Here is a 12,929-nt window from a genome sequence, read left to right as displayed (position 1 = left end):
AATTCGTCATTCCTCTAGATTTTAGACGGGATTTTGCATTTTCTAAAGCTGTGGGTGTTGGAAAACCGAAAACCGCCGTTGAAAATAGCTAAAAATCCGTGGGAATCTCCAAAAAAGCGTTGAAAACTTCAATTTTGTACCTAGAAATCCAGGAAAAAGCTGAAAATTGGTGTGATGTCAGAATGCCCCATATCGGTTTGATCTACGTAGATCTACAAAAAATGCGCGAATTTAGCCGCAGACTTCTCAACTGATTTCGCATGGTTAACACTGTGCTGACATCACATTTTTTGGGGAAAAAAATTCCCGCATTTTTGTAGATCACACCGTTACAACCTACCACACCACGTGGGAAAACTCATAGGTTCGACGAGAAACTTTTTGGTTAAAACTTTAAAAAATGTCATATTTTTAGGCTGAAACTAATATGAATAGTTAAAACCAAGCTATTAAGTTCTGAAAACCATACTTTATATAAATTAAGGGCCTTTTGGGTCTGGAAATTCGGATTTTTTGAGATTTTCCCTCCCAAGAATACTAGTAAACCCTAAATTTCTCCGATATCACAAGATCGCTACTTTTATTTCGATTTTCGCAAAGTAACAAAAAAAAAGTTTTATGTAACTTTTATGTCCCCCCACCACCAAACGTTTTCCTGTTCCGAAATGCAAACACATACAACACAGTGAAACAATTCTTATCACTGGTGGAGCGGGTACCTTCTGTTAAGCTAAACAGAACATACACGTCGGCGGGGTGGGGGGAGGGAAGGGGTAATTGTTTGATTAGCCACCCATCAAATAGAGACATGGGAAAGTACATGGGGGGTAACAATGGAATTTTCGGTATCGATTTCTAATTGGGGAAGACTCTAGTAGAGGCTCATTGGAAATTGGGAATTAAATAGCGTTTATAACCGAAATTTGAAATAAAAAATTCAAGAATATGGTAGTTTTCAAAGTAACGTTTCTAATTGGGATTTTAAACAAAAGTACAAAAGTACTACTAAAACGAAATTTGACAATTCTTTTTGCTCAAAAATTAAATTTCGTCATTTTTTAAAATTATATATATATATGTGTGTTGTAATTAATTACAATGCTCAAAAATGCAGCAATTTTTCAAATTTGAGCAATAAATGTTGTCAATTTACGTTCTTTTTCGATTAATATAGTAATTAAAGTAAGCTTTTTCAGCCTACTACAGCCTATTTGGACTAAAAAAAAACGGACCTCACAGAAATGATATATTTACTGATTTTTTCTCCCTCAGAGAGCAGTATAAACACACACGTGCATTGTAACAAAAAAACAGGGAACGAAAAGAAAAGAGTGAATGGGAAGAGAGAAAGAGAAAATGTGTGATATGAATTGGGCAGAGAAAAGGGATGACGGCTGGAGACGCTGAGAGGAGGGTGGGGTACGCAATTGTGCGTCGAGGGGGGAGGGGGTGTAATTGCGGACTATGGGAAGATGAGTATGACCTTTGGCGGAGAAGAAGAGGACCGTGGGAATGGAAGGGGTTCGCTGTGGAGGTTTTTTAGAATGTTAGACGTTATCAGCGATGTTAGAAATTAAAATAAGTATTAGGGTGAGCAATAAGTTTTTTCGTCTTTTCTCAGTTTTCATCCTTTCTCAAATATTTTGTATGTGGTACATAGTGTGGTACAAGCCTTCGGGAGCTTCCTGGGTTATCGGTGAATTTTGGGCGGTCGTTGTTGGGTGCCGCATGTCTTCGACCCTCGCTAAGTGTGAGGGAGCCGGGTAAAACCGCACGTTCGAACGTTGTAAGCCCAACTCTCCAGTACTCCTTCCTGAAGGAGTCTTGGTTTGTCTGCTGAGTGATGGCGTTTTCGGGTTCTGAGAGGTTCACTGTTTCCTCTCTGACTGATGCTATCATGGTGCCTGCCTGGGGTAGGCTAGGCCTGCCTGGGGTAGGCTAGGCCTGCCTGAGGTAGGCTAGGCCTGCCTGGGGTAGGCTAGGCCTGCCTGGGGTAGGCTAGGCCTGCCTGGGGTAGGCTAGGCCTGCCTGGGGTAGGCTAGGCCTGCCTGGGGTAGGCTATGCCTGCCTGGGGTAGGCTAGGCTGCCTGGGGCAGGCTAGGCCTGTCTGGGGTAGGCTAGGCCTGTCTGGGGTAGGCTAGGCCTGTCTGGGGTAGGCTGAGTCTGCCTGGGGTAGGCTGGGTCTGCCTGGGGTAGGCTGGGTCTACCTGGGGTAGGCTGGGTCTGCCTGGGGTAGGCTGGGTCTGCCTGGGGTAGGCTGGGTCTGCCTGGGGTAGGCTGGGTCTGCCTGGAGTAGGCTGGGTCTGCCTGGGGTAGGCTGGGTCTGCCTGGGGTAGGCTGGGTCTGCCTGGGGTAGGCTGGGTCTGCCTGGGGTAGGCTGGGTCTGCCTGGGGTAGGCTGGGTCTGCCTGGGGTAGGCTGGGTCTGCCTGGGGTAGGCTGGGTCTGCCTGGGGTAGGCTGGGTCTGCCTGGGTAGGCTGGGTCTGCCTGGAGTAGGCTGGGTCTGCCTGGGGTAGGCTGGGTCTGCCTGGGGTAGGCTGGGTCTGCCTGGGGTAGGCTGGGTCTGCCTGGGGTAGGCTGGGTCTGCCTGGAGTAGGCTGGGTCTGCCTGGGGTAGGCTGGGTCTGCCTGGGGTAGGCTGGGTCTGCCTGGGGTAGGCTGGGTCTGCCTGGGGTAGGCTGGGTCTGCCTGGGGTAGGCTGGGTCTGCCTGGGGTAGGCTGGGTCCAGCCATTTCCAATTCCAACCATTTGTGAAAAAAGTATTAAAAATACATTTAAAAAACAAAAAATCTTTAAATAATCCGAGAAAATAGGAAAAACTATTCGAATAAAAACCTATCCGCAACGCGATTTTCGCGTGTTTAAAGTCTGCAGGAATCTGCAGAACTTTGCAGGAGCTTTCTAAAAAACAGCGTGTGCGTCGCCAGAACCAATTTTATTGAATCTTTGCGAAGAAGTTGCAGAGGTTTGTTAAGAAGTTAAAACATAAAAGGATGCCTGAAAAGTTGCAAGAGTGTGCTATGAAGTTGCAACGTTTTACCGAGTAGTTTTATGTTCAGATACTCTGAACCAATTATTTTAGAATTTATCATATTATGATAAGATACGTTAAAAACTCAGTGCTAGACTTCTGTTAGTGTAGGTTTCATAATTTGAGATGCTGGCCTTATTAATAACAAAGGCATTATATTTTTTTGGTTTTTTTGTTTTTTGTTTTTTGGTTTTTTTGGTATTTTGACGAAAAATCGATTATTTGGTTTTTTTTTGGTTTTTTGGGTCCAAAAAAAAACAAAAAATCCAAAAAAAAAAAAATGTTTACCGTGTCTAGTCTCGACTCGAGACTATTCTGTATTAAAATACATTAAAACCTGCATTTTAACACAGTTGTGACGTCATAAATGTATTTTAATACATTTTGCAACATTACCTGAATAACCCCATTACTTCTTCCCCACATTTGATCTCGAAACTATATTACGGTTACTCGATCATCTTATCGCTCACATGTTTTGTCCTTTTTAAATACTTTGATTCTTCTTCTTGCCATTTCTTTAAAACGTGAACGAATAAATATATAAATACCAGCCGTGGACCGCACCTCCGGCGCGGCCCCCGACTTTTTTGAGAAAACACATTAGATATACGGTGTCTATCGCGGACCTCGATCGATGTCTGCTGCGCATTTAGTATAAGGTTTCCCAAAATTTCGTTGCTCTGATCAGAGATCAAACTACATAGGGACAGAAGGACACGCGCTTTATATATAGTAAATGATATATTAAAAATCAACTTCAGCATCAAAATTTTTTTGGTTTTTTTTTGGTTTTTTTGGTTTTTCGAAAATTTCATGAGAAACACCTCGCACAGCACGATATAACCGTGACGTTCTACCAACTTTCTAAGTAATGTTGGTACATTGCCTCAAAAACACTTTTTTGGTTAGATACGTAAGACGTATTGGAATAAAGACTTTATAAACACAATGATTATGTTTTAGACTTCAAAATCACAATGCCGAGCCTTTGCCAAAAACATCAATGTCCTTGACCTCGCTGACTTCACTGAAAATTTCAAATTTCAATGCATAAAATGTAACAAACTCGATATCAATATGGTACTTTCCCCAATCGACTTTCAGTGACTTCACATATCTGTCTGGATTGCAGTCGTGGATGATGAGCATGTAGATTTCGAAGTGTCGCTGAAAAATTATTTATCGACTTTGGCAGCTCATATCTGTGTTAGTTGTGGGTTTACAAAGGAAATTTGTACTGATGAAATGTTTATTGCAAGTTCTTCTTCAACTTTGTAGTTGAATACTTTTTGATATAACTGGAAGCAACTGAGATATTGCTAGGTCTGCACATGTTGCATCGACTTGAAATTGTTTGGGCAGCTAGTCGAATTTGATATTGATTTATTAGATTTAAAATTGTCGGAAAACACCGAATTTCATAACGAAACTTCTTGAAAACTTTTCAAAAAAAAGTTATGGCGGCTCAAAAAAACACCCAAAAATTAGTGAAAGTTGACCAACTTGTCTTTGTTTTCTTTGAACTCGACTACACCACCTTCAAAGCATTTTTAACAAGTGAAAAATCTGCTGTATGTTCTTCGATAAATGTATATATTTTTTTAAATAAATCAAGATATAACATGACCGTACCCCAAAATCCAATCCATCATCCGTTTCCTCTGCGTCCACCTTATAAAGATGCGGGCTGATAGAGCTCACCTCTGTCTGATTAGTCAGCAAATCATCGGTTTTTCGGCTGAAAATCTCGCAATTTAAAACGAAAGTTCCGCTTAACTCACAAGTAATCCTCTTCAAAAACCTCAAGGTGATACTTAAATGTGTATAATGGGCATAGTAGTTTCCCACTGAAATGCCATTTTGAAGTTCTTATGGAATATGTTAAAGGTAAAATTGAGACTAGAAGAAGTAGAATTTGGTAAGAAACCATTGAGAATTGGATGGAAAACTGATCATTTGAAGTTTTATAGCTTGGAGTTAAATCGAATTATGTCAAGAAATGGAGAAATAAAAAATCTCTGGGACCCGGTACAGTTTTGCAGAAGCCCCAAGTTCCCAAGCTTCATCCTAATTCAATTTACCATCTGCTCTACAAAACTGAACATTTTCTCAATTTTCCTCCATTTCGCAATGGTTTCCCAACACCTTCTCCTTACTTTTATATTCCTTATTCCCGCTGTACTTGGAACTAGATTCCATTTTTCTGGCAATTTAATTTGCCCACTGCCAGTTTTCAACTATCGTGTGGAGATGCATGAAGAGGATACGTTGTGAGTTGTCAGGATTTGGGCCATCAACTTTTTTTTCTGAAATTTTCAGCAAAGAAGTGGACGACAAGATTGGAGAGACTGATTGGATGGTTTCAAGGAGGCCGAATACGTACGATGTTATTGGAAATGATACTGACGACGGAGCTGATATTTTGGTAATTGAATCTAAGCCTAGGACTAAGTCTAAGTCTAAGCCTAAACCTAAGCATAAGCCTAAGCCTAAGCGTTGATCCGCCAACAGGAACCCACTGAAAAATCAGAAAAACCGGAAAATCCTAAGCCGAAATAGCGTCAGTGGCGAGCTAGCTAACGCTCGCCACTGACGCACAGAGCGGTTTTTACTACGTGGCCGTAAAATAAGAAAACTCGGCCACCTTCATTAACATGGATACGGAACATTTTCTCAAAAATCGCCACGGTGGAACAATAGAACCCCCTTTCGAGAACATTCTCGTCAAGTTTCAGAAACATCCCACGTCAAAAATCCCAGATAAATCATTGGCCGAGTTTTTGATTTTTCTAGGCCACGTAGTAAAAGCCGCTCTGTGGACGCCAAGCCTAAGCCTAAGCCTGAGCCTAAGCCTAAATTTTCCAGCAGGAGTTTGAAATCTACATGCTCATCATCCACGACTGCAATCCAAGTAGAAATGTTAAGTCACTGAAAGTCGACTGGGGAACGTACAACATTTATCTTGCGTGGGTTCTAATAAATTTTCGATTTTGTGCACTTTTCTATCGTTTCAGAACAGTCGACAAGACCATGGATGTTCAAATTTACGACAGAGGAACGCATATTTGAAGTTTTATTTGGGATTTTTATTATTAAATCTACATTTTCTCTATGAATAAAGTTAAACTGCAATTAGTTTTTTTTATTATTTACGTTTAGGCAGTTAACAGGTACGTTTCTGGGTCTAGAAATTCGATTTTGGCCCCGCTAGAGGCGTTTTGGTCTTGAGTGAGTCGTAGCTCCTCGACGTGTGTGATTTTTCTGACCAATATTTACAATTGCAATCACACAGAGCGTTCTCAAAAAAACTAAAACACCTGTTAGGCAGAAGGTGTTCATGCCTACCTGCCTACTTACAGCTTCAAATAGTTGTGCGCTAAGACTGCATGCCAACTTTGGCATAGACTTACTTAGGCTTGGGCTTAGGCTTAGGCTTTCAGCTAAAGCTCAGGCTTAGGCTTATACCTTATGAGTCTCAGGTGTGGGGGATTCAGTACTCTGAAAAAACTGAAAGTATAAATTTTGAAGTATTTAATCCAAAAATTCAAGGTTTCCTGTTCTCCAACAAAAATCTCAAAAATGTTCCAATAAAAATAATTAATTAACAATCATATTCTATTCAATATTCGAAGGTCCACCAGATGCAGATTTGGCATCGTCCTTTGGATCCTTCTGATCAGGCTTCGGAGTAGCTGGAGGCGGTTTGGGTGTAGTAGTTGTAGTCGTGGTTGTCGGAGCACCCAATGAGCAGAGACCATCGTTGTTGTGGCGATCGGGGTCGCAGGCGGATCCAGGTTCTCCATATGTTACATTCTTCCACCATTGATTAATCTCGTAGCCTAAAAGACGGTTTCTGAAAAATGTTAAAATAAATGAATAGTTGGTAAGTAATTAAACTCACATCGGGGAAAAATAACAAAGCAATTGGTACCCTTCACATTTGGGTTACATTTTCTATACACGCATCCAATGGTTTTTTGTGTGGAATTAATACCTGCTCTTGGAGGACAAGGTACATAATGATTAATTTCACAAAGCTTCTCATTTCCACAAAGCTTCTCATTTTCTTACACAAAGCTTCTCATTTTCTTGAGACATCGGTGGCGAACCTTCCTCTCCGGCAGCTGCATTTCCAAGGAATTGTATTAAAATGTTCAAGATGTTCATACTCTTGATCGCCTGGATAAATCACATCAATATATTCATATGCACCATCGGATGGTGAGTTTGAACGGTGAGATTTTATAGTTGGGTATCTTGAAATACCCTTTCGGGATAGTTTACTTCTTGGTTCTTCATAAAAGTTGGCTTCATCAATAACATCAGCACACAAGGGGATGTCACCCTTTTCTAATTGCCCCGTTCTGAACATTGATAAGATTTCCGAGTATTTCCTGGCGCCAAAAAGGTACTCACGCTTTGATAACAATATCATATCTTCCGGGAGATAAATTCTGATCAGATGATACTATTGGTCCAAAGTTTCTTGTGTTAAAAATTAAAGATCCGTTGTTATCAAACGTTGCCTCTGCAGATGGGAATCTCAACTGAAAAGTTGAACGGATTTGAAGTTTCTCGCAGAAAAATCAACTTACATATGCGTAGTTTTGTACGACACTAACGTTCTCATCATTAGGATGAGAGCATTTTTGGAATAACTTCAATGTTGTTTCATTAATCAAGCAGGCATTAAGAAGTCGCCAAGATGAACATTGTTACGGTGTAATTCACTTTCGAGTACAGTATATTTTTTGTTATGAGGGCTGAAAAATATTAAAGAGTTCTACAATTGTTAGAGTTTGATTTATATTCCTTTATATTTTTGCGAAAGTGTATTTTAAAATGATATCAGAATTTTGAGCAGCAAAAATTTTAATGAGAAAAATTTTGTTACCTCAACCCAAATAAAATAATGAATGATCCACTATCCGCGTACACGCATCGATTGATAGCAAAAAACGTAAGCGAATCTGAGGTCAACTACGACAGAAATTATAAAATCAATACATGAAAATTTGGCAAAAAAAGTATAGTTTTTCTTATCTTAAAAGTGAAATCAAACTTTTGGTATGAAATTTTTGTGATTCGCGGTTTTCGAAAGAATGCTGCACAAGAGAGTCGTAACTGAAAACGCTTTGTGATAGGAAATAAATATTGAGAAAATAAGACCAAACTTTAATATTTTTGCTAAAATAAAATTTTTTGCTAAAAAAAATGAAACTGTAGTTTTGGTGATATTTCAGAGATGTATCTTTTGATTTACTTAATGCTGTCTATCCGCACTGTTTCAGATATAAGGTTTTTGAAATTAAAAATCCTAGAACCATTCACAGCACTTGATTAACTTAATTCATTTTTTAAATATAGAAAAGATTGACGAGGTTGAAAAATCGCTTACTTTCACAATTAAACATGAAAAAACAAACATAAATAAATTCCGGAAAATAGAATGTTGCCTTAAAACACAATAAATTCAGAATCAAAAGTCAAAAAAGGAATTGAAGTTAGTTAGAAATGTTGATATTCATATTGTAACTAGTTACAAAATCTTGGTAACCATCCAAACATAGTCCTTCTCTCCAACTCTACGGCGTTCAATCTTGACGGTTTTTCCTATGCATCCAGCAGTTAATTTAGTTTCATCAGTGCGTCCTTCCAGCTAAAACATTTTTGTCTTATAAATAGAACAGCTGATCGAAAACTCACCAATTCTCCGATGTACTTTGCTGTTCCAGTTGAGAATTTTTGATTGACTCCTGCCGGTGTAAATTTGGTTATTTTAACCGTCAAAAAAAGTTTCTCTTTATCATTGATGCCGCCGTGCAAAAGCTCAGTTATTTGTCTTATGTACTCTTTACAAACACATCTTCCATCTTCCTGTTTCTGGAAAGTTCCTTCAAAGTGATGACCCAGTGCCAAAACATACTTTGTAGTTTTGAACAATCCTTCACTGAAAAATAGAAGTTTTAATTAACAAAAATTATTTCCGATGTGTCCATCGTGTGTCCAATGCCAAGTTTACAAGATTCCCGATGGACATATCACAAAACTCTTGTGAAGTAAGTTTAAACAAACTAACGTTTTTGAATCGAGATTCCACAAGTAATATAAACCAGGTCGTTTTTCGTCAATTCTTGTGACAACGGCCCGCTGCTTTTCCTCTTTTGTTTGCGAAGTCGTAAATCCTTCGCCAACAATTTGTCCTTGCTTTTCAGAGTTTTTATCTTTTTTCGGTGGTTGGAATCCAGTACCAACGATTTTTTCCTCCTTTTTGGGAGGTTTAGGAAATCCCGAGCCAGCAACTTTATTGTTGTTTGCCGGGGTTACCTGTTTTTGTGGAGATGGGAATCCGCTTCCCACCACTTTTGTATTTTGTTTTGGAGTTTGAGGCCGTTGGAATCTCTTTCCTACGACCGTCGAATTTGGTTTTGGCGATTCCGTTCTCGAAGCCAACGAGAATCCAGTTCCAACAATAGGTTCTGGTTTCTTAGCAGTAGTTGAAAATCCGGAGCCTACTTTTTGGGCGGGATTTGCAAACCTTTCGTTTGGTGCTTGAGGTGCAATTTCAACAGCTTCAAAATGAACGATTTTTTCAGGTATCATTTCGCGAGATATATTTAATCTGAAAAAAAATGTGATTCATTTATATCAGTCTTCCATTTTCGGTGAAAACGAATTGCAAAGCCCGCCCCTTTTATGGTGACCCTTAAACATGAAAAATTGCATGTTTCGAGTTGAAAATGGAAAATACGCAATTTTTTCGATTTTTTGCCAAACATTTTTTTTACTGTAGGTATACGGTTGGGTTACTGTAGTTTGTGAGAATTGCGTTTTGAGCTTTTGAAAAGGTATTGGGTTGGAAGTTGGTGTGGGATAATGTTAAGGCACTGTAGGTATACGGTAGGGTTACTGTAGTTTGTGAGAATTGCGTTTTGAGCTTTTGAAAAGGTATTGGGTTGGAAGTTGGTGTGGGATAATGTTAAGGCACTGTAGGTATACGGTAGGGTTACTGTAGTTATATCTCAATCCAATACTTTTTCAAAAGCTGGAAATTCAAATATTCCCAAACTACAGTACCCCTACAGTACCAGTTTAAAAAAACCGCTGGTTTTAGCTGAAAAAAAGTTTAAAATTTTCTAAATTCTTTAAGTATTTCAAAAAAAAAAAGAAAATTTGGGCATAGCTTCCGCATCCCCGGTGGCAAATGCGCCCCCATTGAGAATAGTAGGCACAATTTCATGTATTTTCCACAGTGTATTTGTGCTGGGGCTCACCTACTTTAAAGGTACATGGGGTAGATCATGTCCCTTTAAAGTCGATGGCTTTTTCAGAAACAATTACAAAGTGGGGGGAATACCGAAATTCGTACCTCCTATTAGCAATAGAGCGCATTTCCACTGAAATTTCGAATTTTTAAGGAAAAATGGAGGTTTTCACCGAAAAAAAATATTTAAAAAATCTAAAAATAGTACCGAATATCAAAAATCAGTGCACTTTTCTTTGGCGTATCATTTTCCACTTTTCGTACAAGTTCCCGCTGTGTGATCCTTTCCCGAACCGCCCGCATCGTCGAATCTACAGTAATCGTCGCCGCACGTTTATCCGCAGCCTCTTGTTCGGCATGTTTTTGTGTATCAGCACGTGGAACCAGATAATCGTAATTCTGAAAAAGAAATTATTGATTTTTCTGGGGGTTTAGGATGAAAATCGATAATCATCAATTTTTATCGATTTTTCGAAAAAAAAAATTTTTTTAAATGAGGAGAAAATCGAAAATCTTTGGCGTATCATTTTCCACTTTTCGTACAAGTTCCCGCTGTGTGATCCTTTCCCGAACCGCCCGCATCGTCGAATCTACAGTAATCGTCGCCGCACGTTTATCCGCAGCCTCTTGTTCGGCATGTTTTTGTGTATCAGCACGTGGAACCAGATAATCGTAATTCTGAAAAAGAAATTATTGATTTTTCTGGGGGTTTAGGATGAAAATCGATAATCATCAATTTTTATCGATTTTTCGAAAAAAAAAATTTTTTTAAATGAGGAGAAAATCGAAAATCTTTGGCGTATCATTTTCCACTTTTCGTACAAGTTCCCGCGGTGTGATCCTTTCCCGAACCGCCCGCATCGTCGAATCTACAGTAATCGTCGCCGCACGTTTATCCGCAGCCTCTTGTTCGGCACGTTTTTGTGTATCAGCACGTGGGACCAGATAATCGTAATTCTGAAAAAGAAATTATTGATTTTTCTGGGGGTTTAGGATGAAAATCGATAATCATCAATTTTTATCGATTTTTCGAAAAAAAAAATAATTTTTAAAAAAATGAGGAGAAAATCGAAAATCTTTGGCGTATCATTTTCCACTTTTCGTACAAGTTCCCGCTGTGTGATCCTTTCCCGAACCGCCCGCATCGTCGAATCTACAGTAATCGTCGCCGCACGTTTATCCGCAGCCTCTTGTTCGGCACGTTTTTGTGTATCAGCACGTGGGACCAGATAATCGTATTTCTGAAAAAGAAATTATTGATTTTTCTGGGGGTTCAGGATGAAAATCGATAATCATCAATTTTTATCGATTTTTCGAAAAAAAATTTTTTTTTTTTAAATGAGGAGAAAATCGAAAATCTTTGGCGTGGGCCTAAGCCGAAAAACGAGTTTTTATACGTTTCAGAAGCCGTATGAGAAGCCAAATGGCAAAAAGTGTAATCTTTATTGACTTTTTCGCGGGGGAAATTCAGTTTTTTGCAATGAAAATATCGATTTTTCCGGTGAAAAATATTAATTCCGGTACAGTAGCCATTTAAAGGCGCATACAGCAAAGTTGTGCCATGTGTCTCACCACGAAACTTGTTTAACACGAAAATCTTTATTTAATTTGTATGAAAATTAGGTTTTCAAAAAATTTAAATAAGTTTTAGCAATACTAAATGGTAAAAACTTGTTAGAATTGGAAAAAACGTAATATTCATGAAGATTTAACTGAAAATCAAGAAAAAAAAAGCTAAAATCTCTGAAACTTAAGCAAATCTAGGGAAAATCACGTTAAATCTTTGTTGAAAAACTTGAAATTAATTGGAAAATCCTTGAAACGGCAAAAAATAGCCGAGAAATGTACAAAATCTGAGAAAAATCAGCAAAATTCGAAAGACAAAAACTACAGTACTCTTTAAAGGCGCAGCACTCGAATCTCAACACTGGTCTCGACGCGAATTACGATTTATTGAATTTTTACGAAATTTGAATTAAATTTCCAATTTTTCAGAGAAAAATGCACATTTTCGATGAAAAAATTTAAAAAAAAAAAACAAAATTTATTAATTCTTCAAAAAATTCCATAAAAATTTAACAAAAAACACAAAAAATTGTCATTTTTCTTGAAAATTCGGCATTTCAATGATCATTGTTCGTTCCTACTCAGATAAATGGTTTGGAGTCTAATTATGTGAAAAGCGAAGCTAATCGGAATGCGGAGTAGAACTAATCGAACCTAAATCGAACAGGGTTTTTATCTAATTTGACTCGTCCCGCTTCTAATTAGACTCCGCTCTCCTAATTTGACTCGCCCCGCTTCTAATTAGATTCGGATTTCGCCTAACTAGTTTCGGATTTCTCCTAGCTAGATTCGGAGTTTTTCTAACTAGTTTCGGAATTCTTCTATTTAGACTCGGTTTTCGCCTCCTATATAGACTCGGAATTTTTAAAAGTGAATTTTTGGAAAATGTGATTCCTATGACCTATGCTCGTTCAGCTGCCCCTGCCGACCCTGTTCGTTCACTTTTTCCACAGGTTACTACCTAGTACCCTGTGGAATCTAGACATCCTCACTGAGCCTGCGACCAATATCCGAGAAATTTTCTTGCCACCACCCGGAGTTGAACCCTTCACCTTCTGCTTCTAGAT

At 38.8% G+C, this 12,929-nt stretch overlaps 3 protein-coding genes and 1 pseudogene across 5 annotated transcripts; 1 reads left to right on the top strand and 3 right to left on the bottom strand.

The window, feature by feature from the left end:
• Positions 1 to 3,955: 3,955 nt before the first annotated feature.
• On the bottom strand, positions 3,956 to 4,962 carry E02H9.1 (TransThyretin-Related family domain; the record flags this gene model as incomplete). The annotated part of the gene is made up of 3 exons (NM_065163.3): positions 3,956 to 4,199; positions 4,665 to 4,770; positions 4,814 to 4,962. The coding sequence occupies 3 exons, from the start codon at positions 4,960 to 4,962 to the stop codon at positions 4,005 to 4,007; spliced, it is 450 nt and encodes a 149-aa protein (NP_497564.1). The 3' UTR covers positions 3,956 to 4,004.
• A 183-nt stretch (positions 4,963 to 5,145) lies between these two features.
• On the top strand, positions 5,146 to 6,167 carry E02H9.9 (TransThyretin-Related family domain). The gene is made up of 4 exons (NM_065162.4): positions 5,146 to 5,302; positions 5,352 to 5,457; positions 5,898 to 5,998; positions 6,047 to 6,167. The coding sequence occupies exons 1-4, from the start codon at positions 5,163 to 5,165 to the stop codon at positions 6,099 to 6,101; spliced, it is 402 nt and encodes a 133-aa protein (NP_497563.2). The 5' UTR covers positions 5,146 to 5,162; the 3' UTR covers positions 6,102 to 6,167.
• Positions 6,168 to 6,546: 379 nt separating this feature from the next.
• E02H9.2 lies at positions 6,547 to 8,035 on the bottom strand (annotated as a pseudogene). Its single transcript has 5 exons — positions 7,927 to 8,035; positions 7,628 to 7,795; positions 7,449 to 7,579; positions 6,934 to 7,396; positions 6,547 to 6,885 (listed from the first exon to the last, which is right to left on the bottom strand). Coding segments are annotated over exons 1-5 (1,210 nt in total).
• Positions 8,036 to 8,368: 333 nt separating this feature from the next.
• E02H9.3 (Peptidase M23) lies at positions 8,369 to 11,537 on the bottom strand (the record flags this gene model as incomplete). 2 transcript variants are annotated; one of them, NM_001026063.7, is made up of 7 exons in its annotated part: positions 8,369 to 8,691; positions 8,739 to 8,982; positions 9,112 to 9,654; positions 10,505 to 10,695; positions 10,840 to 10,974; positions 11,119 to 11,253; positions 11,403 to 11,537. In NM_001026063.7, the coding sequence occupies 7 exons, from the start codon at positions 11,439 to 11,441 to the stop codon at positions 8,572 to 8,574; spliced, it is 1,407 nt and encodes a 468-aa protein (NP_001021234.1). The 2 variants fall into 2 exon arrangements, with proteins under 2 accessions (NP_001021234.1, NP_001021235.1); NM_001026064.6 differs by having other exon boundaries at positions 8,572 to 8,691; positions 10,831 to 10,974; positions 11,403 to 11,441.
• Between the last annotated feature and the right edge of the window lie 1,392 nt (positions 11,538 to 12,929).

Source organism: Caenorhabditis elegans, chromosome III (genome assembly GCF_000002985.6).
Source record: "Caenorhabditis elegans chromosome III".
In the NCBI taxonomy this organism is placed as follows: Eukaryota; Metazoa; Nematoda; class Chromadorea; order Rhabditida; family Rhabditidae; genus Caenorhabditis; species Caenorhabditis elegans.
Note: the sequence above shows the minus strand (reverse complement) of the source record. Positions and strands in the feature narration are given on the sequence as shown.

Coding starts and splice junctions, on each gene's coding strand:
- E02H9.9 (NM_065162.4), top strand. CDS start 5,163: ATGGTTTCCCAACACCTTCTCCTTACTTTTATATTCCTTATTCCCGCT. Junction 5,458..5,897: donor ACGACGGAGCTGATATTTTG/GTAATTGAATCT, acceptor TAAATTTTCCAG/CAGGAGTTTGAAATCTACAT. Junction 5,999..6,046: donor ACGTACAACATTTATCTTGC/GTGGGTTCTAAT, acceptor CTATCGTTTCAG/AACAGTCGACAAGACCATGG.